Source organism: Pundamilia nyererei, unplaced genomic scaffold (genome assembly GCF_000239375.1).
Source record: "Pundamilia nyererei isolate P.nyererei 1_Seehausen unplaced genomic scaffold, PunNye1.0 scaffold00185, whole genome shotgun sequence".
In the NCBI taxonomy this organism is placed as follows: domain Eukaryota; kingdom Metazoa; phylum Chordata; class Actinopteri; order Cichliformes; family Cichlidae; genus Pundamilia; species Pundamilia nyererei.
Genome location: NW_005187586.1, coordinates 334193 through 361446, shown reverse-complemented (window position 1 = coordinate 361446; position 27254 = coordinate 334193). Strand labels below are relative to the sequence as shown.

The 27254-nt window shown below is 40.7% G+C and overlaps 2 protein-coding genes across 3 annotated transcripts in view; both read right to left on the bottom strand.

Annotated features, from left to right (window-relative positions):
- The window catches only part of rasa2 (RAS p21 protein activator 2), a 33534-nt gene extending 21040 nt beyond the window's left edge, over positions 1-12494 (bottom strand). Inside the window, exons 1-4 of the mRNA XM_005746937.2 lie at positions 12224-12494; positions 9273-9396; positions 1907-2010; positions 1671-1797 (exon numbers count right to left, since the gene is read on the bottom strand). Coding sequence (XP_005746994.1) covers positions 1671-1797; positions 1907-2010; positions 9273-9396; positions 12224-12281 — 413 coding nt within the window. The 5' untranslated portion in view covers positions 12282-12494. The remainder of the gene's footprint in view (positions 1-1670; positions 1798-1906; positions 2011-9272; positions 9397-12223) is intronic.
- Positions 12495-15226: 2732 nt separating this feature from the next.
- On the bottom strand, positions 15227-26183 carry zbtb38 (zinc finger and BTB domain containing 38). 2 transcript variants are annotated; one of them, XM_013914307.1, is made up of 2 exons: positions 25752-26183; positions 15227-19497 (listed from the first exon to the last, which is right to left on the bottom strand). In XM_013914307.1, the coding sequence occupies exon 2, from the start codon at positions 19495-19497 to the stop codon at positions 15841-15843; it is 3657 nt and encodes a 1218-aa protein (XP_013769761.1). In that variant the 5' UTR covers positions 25752-26183; the 3' UTR covers positions 15227-15840. The 2 variants fall into 2 exon arrangements, with proteins under 2 accessions (XP_013769761.1, XP_005746956.1); XM_005746899.1 differs by lacking the exon at positions 25752-26183 and adding an exon at positions 22163-23090.
- Positions 26184-27254: the final 1071 nt, after the last annotated feature.

The window sequence follows — 27254 nt, the reverse complement described above, 5'->3', positions numbered from 1 at the left end:
CACATTTCTCTCGCTGTCATATTTCAAAATGGGTTCAGCTTATTCTCCAAGACCTGCAGTCCTGCTCCACCTCATACTCCATCTTGATTTAGGTTAATGGGAGAACCAGGAGAGTGACAAGAGCCACAACAGCTGTGAATTTTAAAAATGTAAAGGAAAAAAAAAAAGTTCAAAATCACTCATAAAGATCTTTAGGGGAGTCGGATGTGGTGAAGGCTGCCGGTCTTGCCTTCGGAAGTGTCAGAGAGAACGAGAGAGAGAGATACAGAGTGAGAGAGTGAGCAACAGAGGGTGAGCTAAACAAAACGCCCCCACACTTGCACTCCGTCTCTGCAATTCAGCACTTGGCTGAGATGGCAAGTACTCCTTTCTCATGCAGCACAGGCCTTTAAGCCAATATACGTCCAAATGAACCAGCATCCTCACCAAATTAACGCTCACGTTCCAGCCGTGACCCCTATTAACTGAGCAGGTTACCTAAAATTAATACTGCTCGCAGGGTGTTCACACAGCCCCCCTGTTTGGCTGCAAATCAAACCAGAGAGGTACTGAAACAACACCTCCATCGCTCACTGATGTAACTTTGCTGTTGAAAGTGTCTACTTGTGAGTGAATCAGTGTAGCGGCACATACCCAGAATAGTCTTGGCGTGGGCTAATGGCAGCTAGAGTCAACATGTTAGCTGCAGCAGCACAGAAGTGGTAGTGTGCTATAGTTTCACCCAATACAAGCACGCCACAAAAACTATCTGATCAAAGATAGTGATGTACAGTTGAAACAGAGCAGCCCACATATATGCCCTATATGTGACAGAAACTAGAACTGCACTCATGAAAAAAAATAAAATAAAATGATAAAAATAAAATGCTGGAAAACAAAAAATGTTAGACGATGGACCGAAAACACCTGATAAGTCGATCAAGTATTTTAGCCCAGGATCATTTTTAGCAACAGCTTTCTCCTCGTGTGCATGCATTCTTAATTATACATCATATAAATGTGCAGGAGAAGACTTGAAATTACTCTTTTCAAAGTGTGCTTACATTTCAAATACAAATTTTAAGACTTTTAGTCTAAATCATGAAGATGGCTAGAACAAAACAAGTGGGGGGGAAATAGTATCAGTTATGGAAGCAATTATATTTTTCTGGTGGTGTTGGTTAAAAAGCTTCTTGCTGTCTATTAAACAGGTTAAATGTGCAGTTAGACAAATGTCTTTACTTCTGTGCCACAAACATTGCCTTTTTTCAGCTGCCATCGTGCGATAACATTAAGAGTCTGCCACTAATAAACGGGACACTTGCGTATTGCTTTTCTATTTCCATGCAAAAAGACTCGGACAGTGTGTTCTTTGGATGGTGACAGTCCGGATGGTGACATCCGGACTGTTAGTGAGAAGAGTTGAGTTTGTAAGGTTATTAAGCCTTATTTTGACATGGAAATGATCTTATCTGCATGCAAATTTCTGACTACGTGCGAGCAGATTTCCTGCTCGCTATGTTGGGGTACTGTGAGCTGTAAAAGACTATCATCATTAACTGTGCTGTGCTGATGACCAAGCGAGTGGAACTTTATGCAGTACGAGTAACCTTGCAGTAAAAAAAATAAAAATTAAAAAAAATTTTAAAAAAAGGGGGCAAGGGTCAAATACAGCAGGGTCAAATTTTTACATTTGTGAGTCATCAGCTTTCCTAGAAATTACCTGGACTTCTGAATTAGGATCTACTGTTTGAAGGCTAAACCAGTTCTCCTTCCCACTGTATTTACATAGGTCATCCTTCCGGATGGACACCTTGCCTAAAAGAGAAAGCAACACAAACCCACACACACACACACACACGTTAAAAATCAACACATTCATCGAGATGAGAAAATATACTTGCTTGTCCTCTTAAATGTTACTCACCAACAGGTAGGTCCCTTTGGAAAACACTCTTGGCATAAACATAGAAGGATAAACACTGAAATGGACGTGGGATCTCAAAGTAGAAGTCCTCTCCGTAGAAAGGGCTGTAAAAGGGAGAGGTCTAAATTAGCTAACAAGGTTATCACTTTTGGTAGAAAAGGGAACAAGCGAGAATGAGTATAGTCAGTGGTCAAAGGTTCTACTGTGAGGTAAAGTGACCTGCAATGCACCATTTCAATATTTATTTGACAGGAATTACAAAACGCAGAAGTATTTTGTAACAAATAAATAAAATTAAGTACTGTTTCTATGCAAGTAGCAGCCTGATGATCAGTTAATCAAATGCACTTGATTAAATGATCATCAGCAAGTGTGAGCACCTCTATGTAAGCAGACGTACTTGAACATTCAGGTGTGTGTATACACAATGCCAAGAATGAGAGACATCAGCAACTGTCTCAAAGCAACTGTTACTTCTCTTCCACAATCTGGGAAGGGTTACAAGACCATCATTCTGCCATTTGAAAGATCATTTCTCACTGTGGAAACCATAAAAGGCAGTTGCCAGTCTTCCTAGGAGTGGACATTTGGGCAAATTCACCTTAAGAACAGACTGTGCGATGCTCACAGACTGCAAAAAACCAAAGAGCTACATGTCAGACTCTACAGTTCTTAGGCAACAGGACAAATGCTACAGTTTGTGACAGTACAATTTGGAAAAAGAATGAACAAGTATAGCTTATTTGGAAAGATTTTCATTGGAAAGACGAGAAGATGGTGGCAAGGTTTGCAAAACTACATTGGCACGCATGGTGAAAACACAGCATATCAGCGTTAACACCTCACAGCAACTGTCAAGCATGGTGGAGGAGGGCTAATGATTGCAGCTTGTTTTACAGCTACAGGTCACTGGGTCAACCATGAACTCCTCTGTATACTAAAGTATTCCAGAGTCAAATGTGAGACCATCAGACAGCGAGAGCTTGGTTGATTCTGATTCAAACTTCTTGATTAATCCCAGATGAAATAATGTCGTGAAACTGGGTTGTGCAACAGGACAATGATCCAAGCACAGCAGCAGATGCGCAGTAGAAATGCTGAAAAAGAAAAGAATCGAGGTGTTGCAATGGCCCAGGCAGAGTCCAGACCTCAACCCGGATGAAACAGAGCTGTGCATAAACGAATGCCCACAAACCTCAATGAACTGAAGCAACAGCGTAAAGAGAGGGTGCAATCGTTTTCTGTAAGACAGATAAAGTCATACAGAAAATGATGACTTCAACTTACTGCTAAAAGTGGTTCTAGAAGCTACTGAATCATAGAGTGTACTTAGTGTTTTTCCCGCTCACACCGTTTCTGCATTTTAGCTTAGGTTTTGTTAGGTATCCGTTTGTGTAACAGGTCATGTTTTCTAGTTGACTTTAGGTTGCATTTACCCAATTTGAAGACCTGCCAAGCACCAGATTATTTTTTATTATGCCCTGATATGCAAAATCTAAGAATTTAAAGGGGATGCATTTTCTTTTTTCTATGGCTGAAACTGTTTGTGTTTCACTTTTCAGTCTAAAAATCTTTCACTTATGCAATTCTTGCCATTATGGGTGTCAACTCAAAATAACTAAAGACAACTTTGATATCACTGTGAACGCAGAAATGTTCCACATTAAAACAAGACCAAACATTCAAAACCTGATAGTTGCTATAGGACCAAAGCTGACTTGCACAGCTGCACTGGTATATGTGACAACAGGCTGATCTATTGGCTTCTGGGTATTGTTAATGTTTACTACGTCACACATCAGTGGCAATGCATTAGTAAACCCAGAGGGTATACTTTGATCGACAAAGAGTTAGCGGCATGAATGGACATAAAAATAACGAGTCAGCACTTTGGAACAATTTCAAATCTGCTAACTGCTGTAGTAGCTTATGTTTTACTTATGATTTATTGACAAACAGCAGTCAACTACAGTTGACGACTTTCCCTTTCTTCCATTTCCTGTTTGTTAAGTTGGTTTTAAAGCTTTTATTGCACATTATCATTGCATCAGCATCATTTTATATATCACTCATCTGCTCGCTGGTTATGGGGAGGGGGACGCTAAAATAGAACAGAGGATGAGATAAAGAAAAAAATAAATACTGTCACCATGAATGACAGAAGAAAAAAAAAAAAAAGCAGTAGAGACTTTTATGCTGAGCTTTTATTAAATGGGCACCAATAGTTTGGTTAATAATGTAAAAAACAGTTTTTACTTGCATCCATTTTTCACGTACAGTCTAAAAATTGCAGCTTTATTGATTTTTATACTGTATTTGATTCATACTTCATACAATCATGGAGTGAAAAATAAAATAAAAACGGCAAATTGGTGCATTCCTAGTTATTAATATTGTATTTTACTCACCAACAATGCAAAAAAATATGCATGTAGATGTGTTGATTATTAAGTTTATTCCTCTACAGAATAAATCTCTTTATCTAGCAAGTGTGCATGTGTGTGCCGTGGAAACATGGTTGGGGTTATTTTTCCATGTTAAGTAGTAATTTTAATAATGGGCAATTATTGAGTACATGTAACATGGTGTTGTGTTAGGACATAAGCGTAATAATAATATCACATGACTGTCATAAACACCGCCAGGATTTGTTAAAATACTGGGAAATGAACTGGTTGAGCAGAAGGTGGACGACACAGGGTGCCCTTATGACTCATCGTGGCTGAGGGGAATGTTCTTGATATCTTGTAGGTTTAAATCTGTCACTTTTACCAGTTTTCTTCTGATTTCCTGAACATACAGTGTAACTTTATTAAGAAAAATCAAAATCTATGTATTTTTTCCCTCTTGCATTATATTCCTGTGTCTTCCATAAATTACATTTTAAAAATTAATTGCAAAAACTGTGACACAAGTAAGCTATACGAGTAAAATGCAAAGAGCTAAAATGCAAAAATGTGAATAGCTGAGATCACAGAACAATGTGTTACATTGTCATGTTACATTGTTACATTTAGATACAATTCTGCATGTATGCCCAATGCTGCAACCAGAGAAATGCAGTACTGTGCAAAAGTCTTGAGCCAGCCCTCATTTCTTTTAAATTTCTGTTTCCAAGCTCCCAGACTTTCTCAAATATTTTTATTTTTTTTAATGGTCTTGAGAATTAATTTTCCAGGTTCTCTGACGATGTTTCAGAGCTTTTCTTTGGACATTAGCTGCTTTTTCACAAATTTTCAGTCTAGTCCTCCTTCCTGATGACTTTCAGAGGAATGTTTTTATGTTTATAAACCTACTTAACACTGACCTATGAATCATAACCTACTCACGACTTATATAAAAAGGCACCTAACTCAAGGAATGAACCAGTGTTGTGTCTACACATAACAGACAACTTGAACAAACCAGTTTTAAATTGTATCTTTAGGCACTCTGTTACTGGCAGTCCGTTACAAAACAAATAATTTGTTCTCATTTCTTTAGTTGCGTCTACAGAAAAATACCAAAAGACAACACAGTTTAACTTAAAAAGTATTTTTGAATCAAAAAGGTGATTCCCACAGAGCTATTAGCTGAAAATTTAGCACATCTTGTTATGATGTTGAAAAGAATTTGAGGAATCTCAACAAGTGGAAGACAAAAGAAGAAGTGGCACGCCTTAAACAAAACAAAAACAAAAAAACAACATCTAGAACAGACGACCGGTATCTGAAATCCATGTCTTTAAGAATTAGGAAGGGACCATGTCAAAATTGATGGAATTATTAACTTAGAAAAGTTCCATCAAATGTAAACCACCATTCAATATTATATAGAAAGCATCTCATTGGCACCAGTTTTATTTTTCATCGTGACAATGATCCCAAACGCCCTGGCAATGCAGTAATAGCATACCTGGACAGAAAAAACACACAGTGGGACACTATCAGTCATGGATTGTCTCCAAAGAGCAAAGTGGGATCATCTTGACAGAACAGAGCAAGTCAGCCAATATCCAAAGAAGAGCTTTGAATGTCCTTCAGGAAGCCTGGAAAACTATTCCTGAAGACTACGATACTTAAATTATAAGAAAGCTGCCTAAGAGAGTTGAAAAATAAAGGTGGTCATACCAAAGATTGTACAATTCTAACAAGCTTGAAAGTCAAACAATTTTTTTGCCTTATTGTATTTCAATGCATGTTTGCACATTTCAGTAAAACGCTGCACCCATTTCCTATTTTCCTAGCAAAATATAAAGAAATGAAGGGTGGCTCCGGACCTCTGCACAATACTGTGTTCTGCAATAGTCATCCCATTACAAAATGCCAAGTACACCCTGTAGAGCTTTGTAGCACACTGCTGGGATATCACACAGACAACATATTCACTCTTACAGTCAAATGCCTTATTCACCACAGGATTGACTGCCCCTTAGAAACTGGGGGATGGAGAGAAGGTCAGAATATCTCTGCCACTCAGCTGCCTCGTGACCAAGACTTTGAGCCAAACAGCTAGCAGACTGTAGGTTAAACGCTACCTTAATATGTGCTGCCTGCCCACCTGTCCCTAAACAGACTGAACAGTACTTGGCTAGATAAACTGTCCACATGTTCAAGTAAAAATGCAGTCCTTCTCTTTTAGATTTACTGAGATTGAAGCCGACAATGCTTGAGAAAAAAAACAAAAAAACTGTAATAGTGCACTAATTGACAGCCGGCATTTCAGAATCAGAGTCAGAAAGGGTTTTATTGCCAAATGTTGAGCGGGTTTACAACATTAGGAAATTGCTGCAGTGCTTCAGTGCAAACATACTGTTATAAATACTGTTATAAATTAAGCTTAAATAGACATGAAAATAAAAATGAGAATAAGAATTAAAAGTGCTAAGTAGATAGATATATACATGGGTGCAGGTGGTGATCAGTGCCAAACATGGAATAATGCAGTGACACAGCGTAGGGTCATGTGTTAGTGGTGGGAACAGTCATACGGTTATTGTTCATGTGTTCAACAGCAGAGGGGAAGAAACTGTTCTTATGGCGAGAGGTTCTGGTGCGAATGGACCGGAGCAGGTCAAAGTGTATTTAGTGTATTCAGTAGATATACACTTGCTTTAGGTATATATAGGCCAATTATAAACACATTGTAAATAAGTAGCTCTCGAAAGTGTGTGTAGAGCTTGTTGGTGTATTAATGGCTTAATAAATTAAATTTACAATGATATTTCCTCATTAAAAAAAGAAACTGAAAATAAGACTTGTAAACAATCACATATGTATCAATATTTATTAATGTGTAGCTCTTTAATCTGTCCACCTCTATAAAGTAGGAATCTTTTCACCTACCCATACCAGCTGTCATAGGACTTAGACGCAGGATACACAATGGACACGTTGCCAGTCTTTCATAGGGCTAGCATGGGCTTACATTCTCAGTCACTTTAGCCACTTTCAAAATTGGACTGTGGGAGGAAGCCGGAGTACCAAGAAAAGCCAGGCACACACAGGGAGAACATGCAAATGCCACACAGTCCATTAATGCATCTTGAATGATGTAATCTTTCTCAACACTTCCACCTTGGGCTTGGCCAGCCAATCCAATTTACACCCACATATCTTCTTTAACATCAGAGAACTATTTACCGTAACCCACCCATACACCCACTTGTCTCTGCTGTCATCCTAGTTTCCAAGTAAAGTGAGAAAGTCACTTGACCACAAAAGGGAGCAATCATAGTTATTAAAACCCGAAGGCTGGAGCACATACACACCAGGCATGAGTCAAACAGAGCGCATACCCATATAGATTAAGATGCGATATATAGTGGACTCGTGCAGCTGAGAGTGACAGAGGAAAAAGCCTCTAAAACTGTTGTTGAACTGCACTAAAAAAACCCGGGCCAAGGGGGAAAAAAAAAAAGAACAGTTATGAAATGCCTAAAGAGGGCAGGACTATGTTTAAAGTTAAATGTGCAGCAATATAGAAAAAAAACCCTTAAAGGTTTCATAATATCCACACCTTTCTCTGAACTGGCTGTGAACATGTAACTATGGCATAATGTCTCATTTCACTCAGAATCACACAACATTTCCCAGCTTAAAGGGAACCGAACACACACACACAGCTCTGAGTCATGTTTCAACAGCTTCTAAGTATTCGAAAGACTGCATTTCATCCATGAAAGACAGTATGACTCTGTCCATATAAAATCTGATCAAAAGGAGATTTTTTATTTTATGAAATTATTTTTTAAAACAAACAAAAAAAAGAAAAACTTAAAATATGAAAACACAAGTAACAGCAGCCAAATGTAATGTTCTTAATGACTCTAGACATGCAAAGTAAGCAGTCTAAACTTTTACCCCACAAATAAATGCCTAGTATTTGTACACGTGGCTTGTACTCACCAATAAATTCAAGACAGCATAGCTGAATAATTAAAATGGGCTCCAAAACATAAGTCTAAATATTATCTTAATAATCATTTTAAGGACAAATATCATGGTGTAAAACACTGACTTAAAACAAAGACATTTACCAGACTGAAAAAGATGAAAAGTCAACCAGGACGTATTCAATATCTAATGATACACAGTAGCTGGAGAAGAGCTTTTTTTATTTGATGGAAAGGATTTTTATACTGCACATAATGAACCAAAGAAAGATTTTTTTTCTACGTTAAAATGTTTACAGTGAGGCGGAAACACCAAAACTAAAATACTAAACCCAAAACAGATAATGTTTGGATTTCTTGAATAGCCAGCATTACTTGTAAAAGAAAGGCATTGTTTCCTCAAGAAAAAGTTGACATTTTGAAGTGTTGCAATGATCAGGAAACATAACTTTCTTTTATAGGTGACAAGTCTATCAATGTGTGTGAGTAAGAATAGATTTTTCACATCTACCATTTCACATATTTTTATTGGCCTTCCACAAAATCTGTGATGCAGCTACTGTGATCTCTTTCAATTCTACGTTTATATTAATAAAGGTTTAATAAATATCTATAATGATTTAATGACACCGTGGACTAGAAAAAAAAAAAAAAAGCTAATCTGTACTCTACATCAGTGCAAAGACAAAAAATCTGCACAGTCTATCAGAAAAAGTCTCCTAAGTTCCTTTAGCTGCATCTAGTCAACTTAATGTTTAGCCGTCTCCCACCTCGGCGTTCACGCAGCCATAATGATTATGTAGTTGCATTTAACTGAAGCCTACATGTGTAACTAATATTTATGAAACTAATACAAGTAATGTTTAACCTAATCACAATATGATAGCACAGTAACAGGTGCCAAACTGCAACCCTAACTGAAACAGAGAAGACAAAAAGGCATTGGGATTTGCAGCTGTAATCAGCATATTAGTACAAGATTATCCTGCTTACCAGACGCTCTTGTCAAACACCTTAGTGCGGAACACCTCCTCTTGATCCAGACTTATGGTGCAAAAAGTACAGAGATCCCTTTGTCGATTTGGACCCGAGACAGAACCCAGGTTTTTAGCTTCACCTGCAGCAAACAGAACATCATTAGCATCCTAGCATTATAGCAAAAATATTTAAAAAAATTTTTTTTTTTTTAAAAAGCTGTCTTCAACACAAGTAGCAATATCAGTAATATTTCTTCACCTCTGTAGCTCTTTTGGTTTACAATTGTATATCAGAATTTTAGTGATAAGTCCATGTATGTGATAATATAATTAAGCTTAAGGTTTGGACCTCTAAATAATACATCTTCAGTCTGATAATTAATAATAAGCTTTTAATTTTGCAGCTACTTCTAATAAACAAGCAAAAAAATCGTTATGTTTACATTAAAGTGATTTGATTTGCTCGACTTAGCACACAGGAATCCTAAATTAATAGAAGATTTATGATTGCAGTCGTTTTCAGCACACTTTTAAAATTCTGCTTTGATGTTCATCATCCCCTGTTCATTCGGGGGACACAGACTCCTGCCAGTTGCCAGGGTAGGCTGCAGAGCGGATGTAGCTGAAGTAGACTTGACGCTCAAATGTGGTTAAAAACATGAAACATCGACTTCCTCAGCAGAACCAATGGTGACAGCACAGCGCTGATTCACAAATGACAAACACCTTTGTAACACACTACTTCCATATCATTGCAGGCAGGCTCAGATTACATATCATGGAGTTTTAGTACAACATATCTAAACAATTCACAAAAGCTGCGCCACATAGGGTAAAGCTGATTTCCAGTACAGCTAATTGTTACCAAAAATACAGCACTATAAATAACTTCACAATGTAACATATTTAGGCCATTTACTGGATTAGAGGGGTCATGATGGTCTAAATTAGCCCTCTAGCTGCTGACCGGTACCCTAAGCCCAGGTAGGGACCTAATTAAGAAAAGCTGCCAGTGAGATCAGCTTTTTAACAAGTTATTAATAGCGGTTTGTGTCTAATCTTAGGAATGGCCAGTGAAAAGGGTCAAGCTGTCACTAAACTTGGACCAGGATGTCGTGGTGGGAGTAGGGCACAGAAGCACATATGCAAAAGAAGAAAAAAAAGACAAACACATAAGGCATCACTTGATCCATCTTTGCCCTTTCATAGCATTTTCACTACAACAGAAGTGCGTCTCCCTGTGGAAAGAAACCACGACCTAAAGGGTGCGTAAGCCCTAGGACCTTTAATATGAGAATCAAACAAGGACACAGATGAAAGTACACTGGAAATTTTTTTGTCACAATAAACACATCTTCACACAATGCCACCTCCACTGAAGTAGGCTAAAGGAAAAAGGACAAAGTGTGAACGAGGAAGAATGGAGTTTCGCAAGACTGCAAAGTGAGTTACATGCCATGATAGTTCCTCTATTTTGTTCTGCTTACTGTTTTTTCATTAATTCATAGTAGTGAAACTGACATTTGTCTTCCTATTGTGTTCCTAGCAATACAAGCATTACATGGTAGCTGGCCTATACTCGTCTTACAGTAAATACACACCATTTCACCCATTACTCATGAGTGCCTACTATCAATTTGGAAACTGAAAATGTATCACGAGTGGCTATTAAAAAGAATGAACACACGACATAATTTCAGTAATACAGCAGTAATAAATATTGCTCTCATTAAATACAAATGCATTCATTTAACCAGTCGGTTAAATTTCATGTGATTAATAGAAGCAGTGCCACACACAAACCGAAACCTGAAGACGGAGACAGGATGGTGGGGAAGCGGATGAAGGCTAATGAATGGGTATTAACACTGAAAATAAGCAAATCTACTGCGCCATATGCAGTACCCTGTTATCTAAAACCAAAAACTTGCAATGAAGGAATCTACTTGTGTAACGTTTAAAACATTAAAAAAAAAAGGTGGTTAAAACGCTCGTAGAGAGAAGCCGTAGAAAACAAAACGATAAATCCATCAGGCAGATACCCCCACACAGGAGCTGACCCGCGAGGAGAGGACACCGAGGCTCTGCTGAGGTATTTTACTTTAAAGTCGGGATTTCCAGTTTGGACGTTTGACAAAAACGGGATGATTGTGGCATTTAAGTAACTACGATGTTATTTTTATTTATTTTTAAGGAACAAGCATCTGTTTTTCAATCAGTAATTTAGTGGCACTTGATGACACGATAATCTTTTTTATGACGATAGCCTCCACATGCATTCCAAACCGCAGAAATGGCTTCAAGAAACCGGTTTATTTTTTATTTTAACGCCAATAAACAATACTGGATTTATTAGCAAAAATAAGTTAGTGGTTCCCAGCTAAGTTAAGGTTGGTGTCCGGCTAAAAATGAGCAACTAACGTGAAACTTTAAAGGGTTGAGCAGCCACTGCTTTGCTGCCTTTCAATCCGATGTGCGTTTAAAGTCTGTGCTGTAGCTGGAAATAACGTTATTGCCGTCTAATATTTAGCATTAGAGTTGCCTGACTGGTAGATGCCCGCAGTGAGAATAGCTGAATGGGCTCCTAGCTTGGTGACGACTGACTGAAGAGGCTGGTGGTAGTAGCTAGCCCGACGCTGATTTAACTTGGCTTCAAGCTGCCAAAAAAAATAATACGAATAAAAATAAGAGTCACAGTTTCAAAATAGGCTCGGGGGTATTAAATGGTGGCGGCGAGGCTCTGCGCGATGAATGAATGCATTCACAACAAGCTAGTAGCCTCTACTAGCATGCTAGGCTAGCTTGACGTTAGGCACCAGCCAGCAGACGAACCAGCTCGCCTGTCTCTGCCTTCACTCAGTCGACTGTTGATAGCACACCGCACCCCTCCCGGTCTCCGTCTCACAGCTCTCGACCTCCTTCCCCCCCTCACACTGTGCGAGACTCTCAAAACGTCGGTTCACTTACATATTTTACCCCGCAGGCTCTGTAAAATCCGTATCTTAGCGTCGTCGTCTTCCGCCATGGTCAGAGCTGACTTTTGTCGCTGCTCCGGTGCATTCAGAGCTGGTTTATCATATCCGTTTATGAATGCAGGCAGAGTGGAGAAAAAGCCAGTCCCACTATAGCGTCACGTCAAGTCCCGCACACGCTCCAGCCTTGAAATGTTTGGAGCTTCCTCTAAAGTCGAGCTTCCTTTGGCTGGCGCAGCAGTGTGATTAGTAGGAGTTTTAAAAGGAATTTAAGGTCCCCCTCTCTCTCTGTGAGTGTTTGGTGTCATTCATTATGCAACCATAACGCTTTCGGATAACACGATAATAGTTTGACTTGTGGCACTAGCTTAGCTTAGCTTGGCTAATCTCGGACGCCAGCGCTTTAAGTTAACCCTGTACGCTTTATGCACGCTTTTAGATTTCAGACAGATAAAGGTGTCACCGGGTATGAATGAGTTAGCTACCTCTGCCCCGGATAAAAACTCATTTCTCGGGGCCACACACTGACTAAAACACTTTATTTTGAAAGCATTAACCAGAGGAAAGCTGCACACTAAATGATTGCACCAAAACATAAAAATGTCCGCGAACGTCACAGCTGCTTTATGAGTGTGTTACTGAGCAAATATTTATTCGAGTTTGTGGGTGTGTCATACCTGGTTTGCATTTATTTATTTTCAGCAAAACAGGTAGATGAAAAAAATGTAATATTATACACTCTGGTTTTATTATCTTCTGTGTGGATTACAAGATACTGTAAGATACACAGTTCAGTGTGCATTTCACAGCTGTTTTTTTTGTCGTTTTATTCTCTTCCCCTTTCAAGGTGGTGTAGCTTTTTTGGTTGGGTGTCATCGTCAGATGGTAGTAGCATGGAGCCTGAAAAGCTGTCAGGTATGCGGTTTCTAAACAGCACATGCTGCATATGCTCACTACACATATACAGTTATTATAACATCGGAACCCAAGTGTTTTCTGTTGGGAATTTTAGCACTACGGTTAGCATTTACAGGATATTGTTTTGTTATACAGGAAAACTGTTACTCAATAAGGCCCATTTACTAGTTGTTTTTCTCTTTCTCTGTGACCCAAGAATTAATGTGTAAGACTCACAGGCTGGTACCCCAAGGTCGAAAACACCACAGAAACGAGACCACTTCCTTACTCCCATCCTCCCTTCTTTATCTCTTAGAAAAGGCTCGTTAAAGGCCAGGTGGTTTGTTTCAGAATTCACTAATGAAAGAACTCTGTATTCTATGTCTAGGAGTGTATTTTGCTGGGATGATCATAATTTGTAGCTGAACTGATAAACTACACAAAGGATACTTCTTTAGGCAGGAAGACGTTTCCTTATTTGGTCTGTACTGGTTTGAACTGGGAAAACTGACACACGAACCTTTTTTTCTCTATATAAGCTGTTGTATACTTAATAAACCTTTGAGTCGATTGGGAAGGCAACCTAAAGCAGTCTCTGTTCTCTTGTTCTCCCAAGCTGCTCCCGAGCTCGTACTAACACGCTGAATGGCATACCTGAGTGTTACTTTAAATAATTAGGAATCTTAGAAGGAAAGGACAGAACTCTGCTTATCGGTGCTCGTGCCTTGGAGGGAAAACCGGGATGGACATTTTTTCCTTCATTTTCCTTTGTTAATTTTGCACATGGAGTTCACCTCAGAGGGGTGTGGCAGTAGTTTCCCAGCTGCACAGGAGATTAAGATTCAAAGTAAAATACTTTGTGTATTTTTTAATATAATAATTCAGGAGTGGACATGTATGTAAATTTTCTGTCTCCAAAAAACATAAAAAAAATGCCTTTGTGATGTATGATACTCAAACAGAAAATATATAAGATTACTAATGATCATATTTAGATATACTAGATTTAGCTCATATTTATTTTAATGACCACAGTACTCAGTGTAGCTTTTGCACAATATAGTGAGCCCTCTTCACCTGAACACTGGAGCTATTCCTAGATATAATCTTTCTTTCTTTCCTTTTATAGTATAGTGGTTTACACATTTGCTAGGCAGATCCCTGGTTCTGTCCCGAGGGGAGACACAAGTCCCTGTGGGGTTCTGCCAGGAAGGCCATCCGGTGTAAGAAAAAAATAAAACAAATTGCCAAATCAAATATGCTGAGCTACCAGCTGTAGCGACCCCTTGTGACCAAGGGAGCAGCTGAAGGTGGCTCACATACTTTGTCTTTCTTGCATCTTAATTTATAAATGTAAATACTTCTAACTTACGTTTGTAACCCCTATTCAGGACACATAACTCCACAATATTTAGTTATGCTCTTATATAATATGATGTTATAATTTGACCCTGCATGAGTAAAATCCGGTCTATTTCCAAAGCCGTATGCAGCAATACTTACATATTTAAAAATGAAAAGAAAAATCTGATCTGGAGTCACATCGCTGCCATCACGATTTGCTGCTTTTCCCTCATTAAAGTTTACGGCAGGACAGGCTGCCTCAATGTTACTATTGGTGTGTTCAACAGTGCCTTATACCTGAAAATGAAGAAAGGAATTTCTTTTACACATCTGGAAATTGTGTCTTGAGCCTAAACTCTTAAAAACAGATGCAGTTTGTGTGGAAGAAAACAGGGAATTAACTTTTCAGATGGTGTGCAGGTCCCCGAGGACCCATGAGGAGTGCACAACCATCTCGTGGCTTGATGGAAGAAGGCTTTGCACCAATAAGCCTGCTTAAATCCTTCTGCCTAAAAACATCCACCACACTTAAACACTATGTTTTTCTAGCTCCTCAGTTATAATTAGTTTCACCAAGTTTTAGCATTTAGGCGTAGATTATGCTATGAAACAATGGTGAAGCCTTTATTATAGTTTTGGCCAAAGCAGGACAGGATGTAACGGTTTAGAATATCCAACAGTATTTATTTAAATAATTTTACATGTTTTATACATATTAAACACACAAAAGTACCGGTATTAAGTTTAATCTCAGTGGTGCAATGAGTTAATTCAAAAATTGAAATTACATCAGTGGTGCTTCAAATTGAAATCGACTTATCCAAAGTATTAAATGAACAAATTAGCATAGTCTACCTATAAAGTGCAACTCGCCATGTCCAGCTAGCTGACAGGGAGATTCAGAAAGGTGACAGTCAGAAAATTCATATGGTTTTCTCCAGGCTTAGAAAAGTGAAGACTAGACGGATTTTACATATTTTCCAACACTTTGTCTCTCTGCTTTGATATTGCACATCGTTTTGAAGAAATATCACCAGTAGTTGTATTTATTTATTTTGTTTCCATGAGCTTTCTGTCATGTCACTGAGTCTACCTTACATGCATAGACAATGGACAAAATACAGTCTGTGTCAAGAGGTCCTATATTATGCAAGAAACAAAAAAAAAACCTGAACAAAAGCTTACTGAGTCTGGTTTAGGAGGGAAGAGATTACATGGATAATTAGATCATCATGTTTACTGTTTGCTGTCCCTTCAAACACTCTAAGCTGCAAATACAACATTGCAAATCCTATGTTCCCTAACCAAATTGCTTTTTTTTTTCTTTTCTCCTTAATCTTCCCTGTAGCTGGTTGCAGTCCTCATGGACCTTTAAAAAAACGGCTCCTCTTTGCACACCCATTTCTCTGGCTTGTGCATGGAAATGTGGGCACCTCTAGAGTCAGAGTCATTTCTTCTAAAGAGTTCACTGTGACTGTTCGTTCTTGGTCCCGTCACAGCGTCCGTGTTGCTGTCACTGTCTCTGTCGCACGCTTGCCTTTTTGAAACCAGGTGACTTGAATGCTGTGTGTTTAACCTCTTTTTTGGTATTTTGTGTTTCAGCTTTGAGGCTGCAAGGGAAAACAGTGGGTCAGTGCAAGGTGATAACGGACTTTTAATGCTGGAATATGACACATCTTGATGGAGAGTCGTTAAGTCAGTTTTCTCCTCAGTTTTAGGCTGATTCTCATCAACGGAAAAATGTTCCCCTTCCACTCTTTCATGTTTTATGTTCGTCGCCCCGTGATTGTCACTGTCCTCTGTTTTGACGGTTGCCTGTTTGTTGGCTTCGCTCTGGTGTGCAGAGTATTTCGAACACGGTGCGAAGTCGTCAAAAGTGTAGCCCTCCTCGTTCGCTTCCTTGTGTTTTTTCTCGTGGCTTCTCTTCGTGGCGAGGTAGAGAAAGCGCTGGGGACAGAAGGAGCAGCGGTACCTTTTCTCTCGGTTGGGGCTCTGGGGTGTGTTATCGAAGCAGGAGCCATTTTCCATACAGCTGCTGCAGATGTAATCGCGGCCGGCGGGCGCCTCACTGGGGGGGCCTTGTTTACCGCAGGTTCGACAGAAACAGGGGTGAGAGCCAATGACATGAGCCCTCAGACCGGTCTCCGTGATAAAAGAGCTGTCACAGATCTCACAGTTGTACGTGGCCCTCGGGCTGCAGTTCTTGCCAACGCTGTGCTTCACCCTCGTGCTGCTCACCGACACGCTCTCTTCTCTCAGCCAACTGCTTCTTTCCAGGTGGGCCTCGCTAGCAGCAGTTCTATCTACTGATGTTTCAGAAAAATGGTGAAACATGGCTTTTCTGTGCTTATATCTGAGCTTCTTCCTTTTCTTTTTAGCTTTATAGGAATAGTAGGGGCGCCAGAGCTTATCTGCTCCCTCGCAATCAGACGGGTCATCGCATGCCTCTGGCTCTCTGGTGGCAGCAACTTCTGGTCTGAAGCGGAGCCTGGGACTCTCTGAGTCTTCCCTTGTTAGAGGGCACTGGCTTGGGCTCTGCTCCACACTCAGTTCTCGAATTCTCCTTTTTTTCCTGGGAAATAGTTTCGATCCTTTGATTTGGCGTCGGATAATGGCTTCGTTGCCAATTTTGACTGTTATCTGACACAGCGGCATGGCATCGCTGTCAAAAGATGGACCTGGGCATGCTGGTTTGGCGATGTATGTTTCTGTTTTTGCCCCCAGTGTTTTATCACACAACAAATTCTCTGTGTGCGATTGAAGGATCTCCTTGGTCATGTCCTCGACTCTTTTGGCAGAAGCTGACAGCTCACCTAGCTTTTTAACAGTGTTCAAGGACTTTAAGAAGGGCATATTATGACTCATGTGCTCTGAGTTAATTAACGGAGATGGATTATCTTTGTAACCTGCAGGAGATTCTGCATGGGGTTGCACAGAAAAGGAACCGTCATAGCTAAAGAAGGGTGGACCTCTGTTTTCTGCCTCTTTTCTTGTGGCCCCTCGAATTTCCACCTCACTGTTTAGATTTTGGTCGCCATCCTGGTCACATGGCTTGTCAAAGCTGATGCGAGGCATGACAGGTGAAATCATCTTTGTTGTTGCCATGAACGTCAGAGGGAATGAAGCAGTGTCAGAGTGGCTGTTGAGACCATTTTCTTCAATTTGAGGGATAACAGAGTTACTGTCTGTTGCAGACTGATCACCTCCTTCAGCTCTCTCTGAATACGTGTGACTGTACGTCTTGTATTGTCTTTTTCTAAACTTCATGGGTAGAAGCCTGTAGAGTTTGAGAGGATAAATGTTGGATTTTAGCCCACCGTTTGCAGACTTTTTCTTAACAGACAGACTGGGATCAATGCCATGAAAGGACTTCTGATGGTTCTTCAGGATATAGTATGTCATGAATGTCTCCAGGCAGAAAATGCACTGGTAGCGGCGTTCACCTGTGTGCCAGATTTCATGCTTAGTGCGATACTCTGCCAGGGCAAATACTTTGTTACAGTAATGACAGGGGTAGGCCCTCTGCCAGGAATGTACATTCTCATGCCGCTTTAGACTGGATAGGGTGACGTAAACCCGTTTACACACACTACAGCTATATCTCCTCTGACCACCATATATCTTCATTGGCTTCTCATCGTGTGGAGGCTCTGATTGGTCCACTTGAAGGGGCTCTGGGGTGTGAGGGCTTGGTAGGTCGGTGGGAGGAGGCTGGGATATGTTGGTTTCCATTTCTGATCCGTCATCGGAATGGTGATCCACCTCTTTGGTTGAGCTATCCCTGGCATCTAGTTTAGGTGGGCCTCTCAAAGCCTTAGGACAGACCTGCTCATGGTTGCGCAGACGTTTGAGGTGTATAAACTTCCTGTGGCAAAACTTGCAAAACAAATGACTAACAAAACGCTTTTTATGTACCTCTGAGTGAATGGTGAGAAGAGCTTTATTTGTGAATATCTCCGGACAGTGCTCACAGCCATAGATTGATATGCTGTCCTCTGTCTGAGGGGAAAGTGTTGGCGGACCTAGCTCCATTGGAGCTGTGTCTGTGGCCATAGGTGGCCCTGTGTCTATGCTTTTTTCTGCCTCAGAAAAAAGCGGAGGCGGGGTCATAACTGTGGCAGGTGTTGCAGTAGCACCGTCAGTAAATGTGGGGGTCACTGTATTTGGTTTGTCGGTTTCTGGTTCGGCTGGTGTCGGAAGCATGCTTTTACCCAAAATGCTTCTCAGCTTGTGCCGCTTTTTAAGCGGTCCTATATTCCTGTAAATGAGTTGCTTTGGCTGTGGTACAGCTGGCTTACAGACCTTCTTGCTGTCACACTGACTGCTATCTTTGCCTTCAGTGGATTTGCATACTGCATATGAGTGCTCGGAGAGGGCGTGGGTAGTCTCATTGTTCCCGCTGAAGCAGGATGTTGTAGAACAACTTGATGGGAGCTGACCCAAGTCGGGTGACTGCCTCTCTCTGTTTGCTTGATCCAGAGGGGTGAAAGGATTGTTTCCAGGACACACTTCAGTGATTGAGAAGGCATTGGTGATGCGTGGTCCTCTGCTGCTGTCTACCTCCTCAAGCCCAAGAGGTGCTTTCTTTATTTTTTCAGACACCGGGGCAGTGCAAGAATCTGCTGGTTTAACACATTCATCCTGTCTCTCTTGTTCTGCGAGCTTCTCCAAAAAAGCAATTCCGAGTCTTTTTCCAGCTGCTACTACACCCTTGGTGTCCTCTGCATCAGATGATGTCACCTTTGAGCAGTATATGAAGTTGAGGATACAGGCAAACACTTCAGACTTAAGGTCCATCAGCTCCAGCACTTGGCTGGAGTTCCATGGCTCAGAAGTCGTCAGAGCGTTCCTGAAGTACCCACTGCAGGCTGCCAGTATGTTCTTGTGGGCCCGAAACTTTACATCCTCCACCACAATGGTAACATCACAGAAGAGGCCCTGTAAACGCTGTTCATTAAGCTTGCTAAGCACAGTTTGAGGGTGAGCGTTATCCATCAGGTTGTGAGGGCATGGAGACACCACAGTCATCTAAACATAGGACGAGAAATAATCACATTAGAGTTTTGCGAAACAGAGAATCTGAATTCCAAAAGAAGACTCAGGAGTGAAGTGTGTACATGTATTATTTGAAGCTATCAAGCTCTTTGTGTGATTTAACACTAGATGGCAGTAATGTCCTGGCACATGAGCTCTAATGTCAACAAGCTGGTGAACACTTCTGACTCAAGAAACTATATTTTCACTTGCATTTTGCATAAAATGTAATTTTTTAACAATTCAAAAATGGCTTACACAATGACTTTAATGCAAACTGTAGGCTCATTGAAATATCAGACCTATAAACTGTGGCTGAATTGTCTTAAGACTGTGTTGCTCTCTGAAATCACTTCTGCTTAATCCCAGATGTGCTTCTCGTCTGTAGAAGAGCTCTTTAATCTCACATTTTTAAAAGTTAATCTCCCTTTTTATGTCGGGCACACGTAACTGTTAATGCACTTTGTTATTCCAGGCTGTAAATCATTAGACGGTGCAGCAATAGGGAGGGTGTGAGTAATTACTTCAAGGAATGGAAATTTGAGCTTTAAGTGACAACTGTAAGCTACTACAGCAAAGGCTGCAGAGGAGCTGCTTTGTGGCTTATAGTTTGTACTAGAAAGTGCTCTGGTGGGAGTGTGTCACGCAACCGCATAGAAGTACTGCGAGCGAGCATTTTTATTCAAAGGCTGCGTTTAAATATGAGCTAAAACCAAAGAGACCGGCTTAAAAATTTGGCGGAATGGCTGCAGTTAAAAAAAAATCCTGAATCTATAATGACCTAATGGTTGACAGCTGGTGCACCTGGCATTCTCAAACAGTCGGCCCTTTTTGTTTTTAGTTGTAATTAATGATGAATAAATTGAATGGTAATCCAGTCAGTGTGATGCCACAGCGGTGCACAACACAAAGACCAGTTGTACAGTCATCATGACTGCCTGTTGTTTTTGGTTTGTTTTGCTTTGGTTTTAAAGTTAACATATGAATGTTACCCATAGAGTTATGAGTCATATGCTCCCATTTTGTTTTTCAGTTTGTCGTGCAGGCACCAAAGGTTGCTTTTAATTCCCAACTATTCATCAATACCTCGTTTAAGGGCAACTAACATAAACAATGCTATGAAAAGCTTATTTATTGCATGTGTTAGTATATAAAATTGATAATGCATTGATAACAGTAATGCAGTAGTTACTCTTGAGGAAATGCCTTTCAGTTTCCGCATACTGGAGCTAATGGCGGCCTTGATTGTACAGACTGGTATTTTTGAACGCTGCCAATCCAGCGTTTCTGGATTAATTTGATTCTGATAATGACTTAACGCGATCTGCAATCTGCAAACCCTAGATGAAGTAAATTCTGACTTTGAAAGAGGATGACGGGTTAACTGTGGCCTACTCATATAGAGTCAGGGATGAGTCGTTACTGAGGCATTTAGCATGTGTTACACAGTGCGCTGACTGTATCTGCTAAAACACACTCAGCTTACACTTGCAAGTGCTGAATCATCACGCCTTTTGCAAGTCAAGCTCAGAGGTCACCACTTTACATTGTTGCTATTTTCATCTTTGTGGCTGCATTGAAAGTCGCGCAGTGATGATTGCACAAATTAGCATTAGATCCTTTTTTTAGGAGTTTAATATGTTTTTATCTACACGCCAGCCATCTTTATCGGTTAGCTCTGTTTTAAATTCACAGTTCAGTTTGATATCTGATATTGTGTCACGTTTTGTTAATGTCTGCCAGTGGTGCGCACTATTTGGCAGCCTGCTGTTGTGAACGACCGGTATTCTTTACTCCCGGGACTGCAGGTGATTTATCACCGAAGGTATTTTTTGTTTACGTTTTGTTTTGTTTTTGAATTCTCGTGCAACAAATATGGCCGCCAGTCTTTAAAGCATCCCAGACTGATGAAACACAGCCACCCTGCTGCCGTCTTTCTCAGACAGGCCTCTGTTGTCATGGCAACATGCTATGGCGCAGCTCTTATTGGGATTCAGCTGGATGGCAAGTGACTGTATTAGCCGTCCGAGTATTCGGTCCCCTCTCTCTCCCACAAACAAGCTGCCCTCTCTGAGAACCTGCACCGCGCAGCAGTCTGCAGAGCAATCGAGGTTTGCCTTTGTCTCGGCTTGAATGTACTTTGTGTCTGTGTATTGGTCTGTGTGTCTTTGTCTGCAGCAAAAAAAATGGACTTTCTCACCTAGCGCAAGTGATGTGCCACGCATTTGTTTTAATTTCGTACTTTGTGCTTCATCAGAAGCGTTTCATCCTTTCCTCTGCATCGTTATTCTACTTCACCGCATTCATTTTTTCCACATTTTGTATGAGTTTTCTCGGATTTATTCCCACCACATGCTGAGCGGAAATTAGAATTTCTCATCAGGGCTTATGAATTTGCCACACCCCAACTTTAGTTTACCTTCAAAGACAAAGTGAAATTATTTTTGTTACATCTGTAATGAAAAAGTCCCCACACACTAAACCACAAACCAAGAAATGACAGTACAGCATACAGACAGCATTGTCAATCAAAGAGCGAAATATCAAAGCAAAAGACACTTCACTCATCTGTGCGAAGCGAACTTCCGCAAATAAAAATTAAAAACCCCAAACAAAAAAAGAGAAAGAAAAACGGTTAAAAAAATCATGCAAAACATACCTTAGTAAATCAGAGAAAGTGATGCAGGGCGAACAGGAAGCAGTGTCATGCAGTATCCCTTTTCTACAGCCCCGTGTATACCAAACTATACATGAAAAACAGTTTCGTGAGACCAAGGCGAAAGTAGTTTTCTTTTTCTATGATGGTCGCTGAACAGTGGTGTTGTCAGAAGCAGAGCTTTTTCTGACGTCTTTCTTCCTCTCCCTCCCTCTCTGTATGAAGATGACTCCGGCTCCAACGTCCTTCGCCTCTATCCATGCAGCCCAAGTCCTGGGCTAGATCTGCCCTGCCCTCCTCTGGCTGTCCCTCTTCTGTCCTGCTACAAGCTATAGGAATAACTCACGGTTTAAGCAGCGTGTAGCTAAATCGGACTATTGGTCTGCTTTTGTGCTGGCTGGGCAACTGAAGCTTTCGTTCTGGAGCCACTGAGCAGGAAGCGGCAACTTTTATTAAGCATGGCAGAGGGTTGTAGGGAGAGCGGAGAGATGCAGGGTGCTACATCACACACCAGCTCTGTACTCGAATGCACCGCCAGAGAAAACGCTGAGCTGCATTGCTATTAGCAGGATAGAGTGAAGGGTTCTTCTGCTGTACAGCAGACGATCTATTAAATCTCCCCAGCACCGCACCAGCGGGATCTCGATGCAGCTCGATGTTGACCAAAAATACATGACATAAAATCATCTCCAGCCCACTTAGAAAGAGCATGCACCTTAAATGCATGACGCTACACTATGTCTGTCTTTGCCAGTGCAGCAATACATTACACCAAAGGTTTTCGTCTGTGCTTACGCAGTCACTGTGGTTAGGTAATGCACAAGCTAAGAGAAGATGGCACTGTCCTATTTGTGTAGCTTTGTTAGTCAGCGGACAGATGTTCATCAATGCTTTTTCTCACAGTTGCATCGAGCATGCAAACCGGATGCAAAGCTAAGAGAGAGTCCCGCTTTCAGCGGAGACTCTGCTTATACCTACATAGAAGCTGCTGATTGATGCACCGGCAGCAGATGCGTCAGCAATGCAGACGAGGAGGGGGAGGGGAGGAAGCTAAACACGACATGGCTCTGTGAGCTTCTCACTAGCCTCTAAGGACGGAAGCACTGTTTTATTTACGTGGCTGAGAGTGGAGTCATATGACTGTGCCCTCCTCATCCTGACTGAGATCCACTTTAACAAACAGCAAGCATCAAAGCTTTCATTTTTATGGCACTATTTAGTTCAAAAGACAGAAATGAGTCAGGTGCTGTATCACCATGCATGCACTTACTCATCGCCCTGAAGGGGGGAATGTTTTCTTCATTAAGTGTTTGTGCTTTCCACACTTAAAAGACCGAACTTTAAAATCTTAACAGCCGTGACTGCTGCCCCCTTTTTTGTGTTTGCTGTATGACATTAATTCGGTTTGATGAATGCACACAATAGCCACCATTTCTGGGTGGCGTGGCACGCAGCCCTCCGCTCATCGCTGTTCAGTTTTCTTTTCAAATATCATCATCTACATATCTGTTTGTGTGAACTTACAGTGTAAAGCAACAAAAAGACAGATTAAACATATTTTTACTGTAGCAGCAAACATTAAAACGTGGATTAGTTGTTTGAGTCAGAGTAAAAATTAGAAAAGCAGTCAGTTTGAGAGTGACAGCGGAATGATGATGTTTTCTTTTAACCTTTGTAAAGCAAAGAAAGTAAAGTTTATGTATATGAAGACACAAACTGCCTGACACCAAAAGGAAAAAAAAAACCCTAAATGATAGTGGTATTGGTTGGACACTTTAGTTCATGCTTGGATCAGACTGATCCTTTAAGGCTTTTGAACAATGCTTTGTGGTGAAAACGCCATAATTACAGCGTGTGTTACTGTAAAGTTTACTTTGTATTCTCTGGTCTGACTCTCAGCAGAGTCAGCCTACAGGTTCGTTTGACCTTCACCATGCAGCGTCAAACTATCCGCCCATTCTGTGAGAAGTTCTTATCTACTCGCTCTCACGCATGTGAATGAGAGAACCCTGCTTTGGTGGGAAGAAGTTAATTTGTGTGCATGGATGCATTTAAATCTGCATTTAAATAAGTCTACACAGTAACCTTGTTTTGCTTTGATTGTCTGTGCCTTACACCGTACAGTAAAACTACTACATGTCAAAGTAACCTTTAAACAGAATAAGGTGGTCACAAAAACACGTGTACAAAGAATGAAAATGAAATAAAGTTAACGGTTTGCGGAGGCTGCTCTTGGAAAGCACCAGAGTGTAATGAAAAAGCGCTAAAAATGATTTCACTTTCATTTGGCATCATTTCTGGGAGGGAAGGTGGTTTAATACATTTGTTTTTAGACTCTCACCACTACTTAAGCCTTCTTCTGGACTAAGAAAGCTAGGAGCGTTTAATCCGGCCCATAACGTGCTAAAACTGGAGTAATCATCGCTACCATGAAGGCATTTTTTGCATCACTGTAGTGTATCAGTAAGTCCCCATACTGAGAGTAAGAAATAACTTGATGATAAAAAGATGGAGATTAGAATGGCTAGACATTTATTGCTTTATAACAAATTAAACCTAATCCATGTAGACCATTTAGGTTATTGTTTGCCACCATCTTTTTCAATAGACACGTGTGATTCCACTGTGTGCAGAAACCATTAAGAGCTCTTTTTCAGTAAGCTGCATTTAATTAATATTTATAGACTGCAAGATATTGAAAAGAGGAAGAACAGCATCAATTTCTTACTGGTCAGACAAGTTTATAAGCTTTTTTAAATAAGCTTATCGAGATTTGCATGTCACAAAGTGGGCGGTACATCAAACAGATCATTTTTGATCACGATTGCCTTGAACTGTCAAGACATATATACATATATGTATTTATATTTTCCTTCCTGGTATGACATCTCTGTCCAATCATAGCAGCCACCTGTTGTTTTAGTTAGCGCCTGTGTGGTTCTCGAATTCACAGCAAAGAGATATTAGACGTCAAATTAAAACCCTGGTTTCAGTATATATTAGTAGTTTGTGTCTAATTTCAGGTTTTCTCCTCCGTAAAACCTGACAGCAGATTCTGATGCTGGAAAAACGAATCATTTCTTATTTATGAGAAAAAGCCCATTTTGTGGTCTTCTTATTGTTTTAACCTAAATAATAACTCATCTGTATGAACAGCCTAGATACCCTTATTAGGGTTTTTTTTATTTTTTTTATTGCTTGGCACAATTGCTTCGGGATTTACGAGGTTAGGTCTCAAGCTAAAGCTTAAAGAGGCCTGCAAATGATAAGAAAGAAAATAACTGTCCTAACTGGAAGTTCTGTGCTCATATTGGTATTTTGTAAACATAACCCTGACATTACAGCTAGGATGTGTTTAAAACCATAGGACAAAGTTAACAGGCCTCTTCGCCTCTGATGCTCAGTGAGCTCAGCTGCGGCCTGCAGGGACGCTCTTCGGGGAAAAGGCTGAGAGGAAAAGACTGCAGCAGAAGGCTGAGTAGGCCTCATTCTCATTCTCAAAGCATTCACACTCTTTAGCATACAAAGACATTCATCCCTTGGACAACTTATGTTGCTGCTGCAACAAGCACTCGTACTTTGAGATGCCTACCAAAACGTTTGTGTGGAAGGTCTTGCCGGGCCTGTCCCTTCGCTGTGGAAGCCTCTCTGGTGTTTGTTTAGAAGGAGGAGAGCGACTACCCAGCTCCCATTCTTCCTCTAGCCCGGATCAGGTCATTACCACTTTCCCTTCGTCACTGCCGTCTGTGGACTATGGCTCTGGCAGAGGTTCCCGGTTCCTGCTGTGCGAAGTTGCCTTCTGGAGGCTGCTGCTACTGCTGCGTCACTCCCGCTGCATCACTGACCCACAAAGAGGAACTGAGAAGGAGGGGTGGTGTTGTGAATGTGTGCAGTAAATGGATAAGCATGAAAAAACCCACACAGCCCTACACCAAGTCAGTAATCAAATGGATGTGGCTGATGTCTCTGTGCCTCAGAGTGAGGCCTAGCTGTTGCTGTGGTATTTGGGAAGTGGGTCTGGGAGACAGATTCTTTATTGTTACGTAATGAATATTTTTCCTAGACCAGACTCAGCTGAGAAGGCGGTGTCAGGGGCTAATAATAGGTCATGGTACCCACCATTCAGGGCTGTATGCTGTCATGTCAGATCACTCCAGCACACAGCTATCATTTGGCCACAGAAATATTTGATATTGCAGGAAGGCGCGGTCATTTATGTTAAACTACCTGCAGTTTAACACGTGTTCTACTTTTTGTTATAACACAAGGGCTTACTTAGGTTTTGTTTCTTTTTTGGCATTCTTACATGACAGTAGGACTGTATTATGTTATTCTTTTAAAATTTACTATAACATGCCAGCTCTGATTCTAAAGTACCTGTAAACAGAGAAAAACAGTGCATACCTTTGTCTTATGTTACTGTAGCTTGCTGGTACAGGTTTCAGGAGAGGTAGGTAGGACTGCTGTGTCAGATGTCCTTACACACGTATATGCACAAGCTTTTAATCCAGAATAAGTAAGTTGGAGTCTTTTAGGCCTTGATATGGTAAACAGAACTACAGCACTTGTTTTGCACACGTTACCTTTACATACTTGATTTCCCTCCTCCTCCTCCTCCTCCTGTCATCTGACTCATTTTGACGTTTTTATTGTGACATTGCTCCCTCTGCTGGCTGCTTCAGTGATCCCACAGAAAGCCAGGCTGCCTTGTGTATGCAAAGACAGCGGAGGCCGGTTGAGGGCTTTCAGCAGAGGGCGCAGCCAGCAGTTCACCAGCAAATGTAAACAGGAAGTATGACATGATGTCAGTAGGACTGCAGTTGCTTATGTATTTTTCTGTAAGTTTGTTTACATTTTAATTTCACCAGGTTGTCATCCAGACATGAAGTGCCAATTTAATGTCATTTACAAGGAATCTTACACAACGCACACTCTTTGAAACAAAACAAAACTTGCAAGCAAGAGTTTCCTTTGTAATGCAAAAGTAGTGACTTCCTCTGGAGAATATTCACAACATTTTCACACACACACACACACACACACACACACACACACACACACACACACACACACACACACACACACACACACACAC

Excerpts from the sequence above, each read along its gene's own strand:
- zbtb38 (XM_013914307.1), bottom strand. The coding sequence starts at position 19,497 with ATGACTGTGGTGTCTCCATGCCCTCACAACCTGATGGATAACGCTCAC.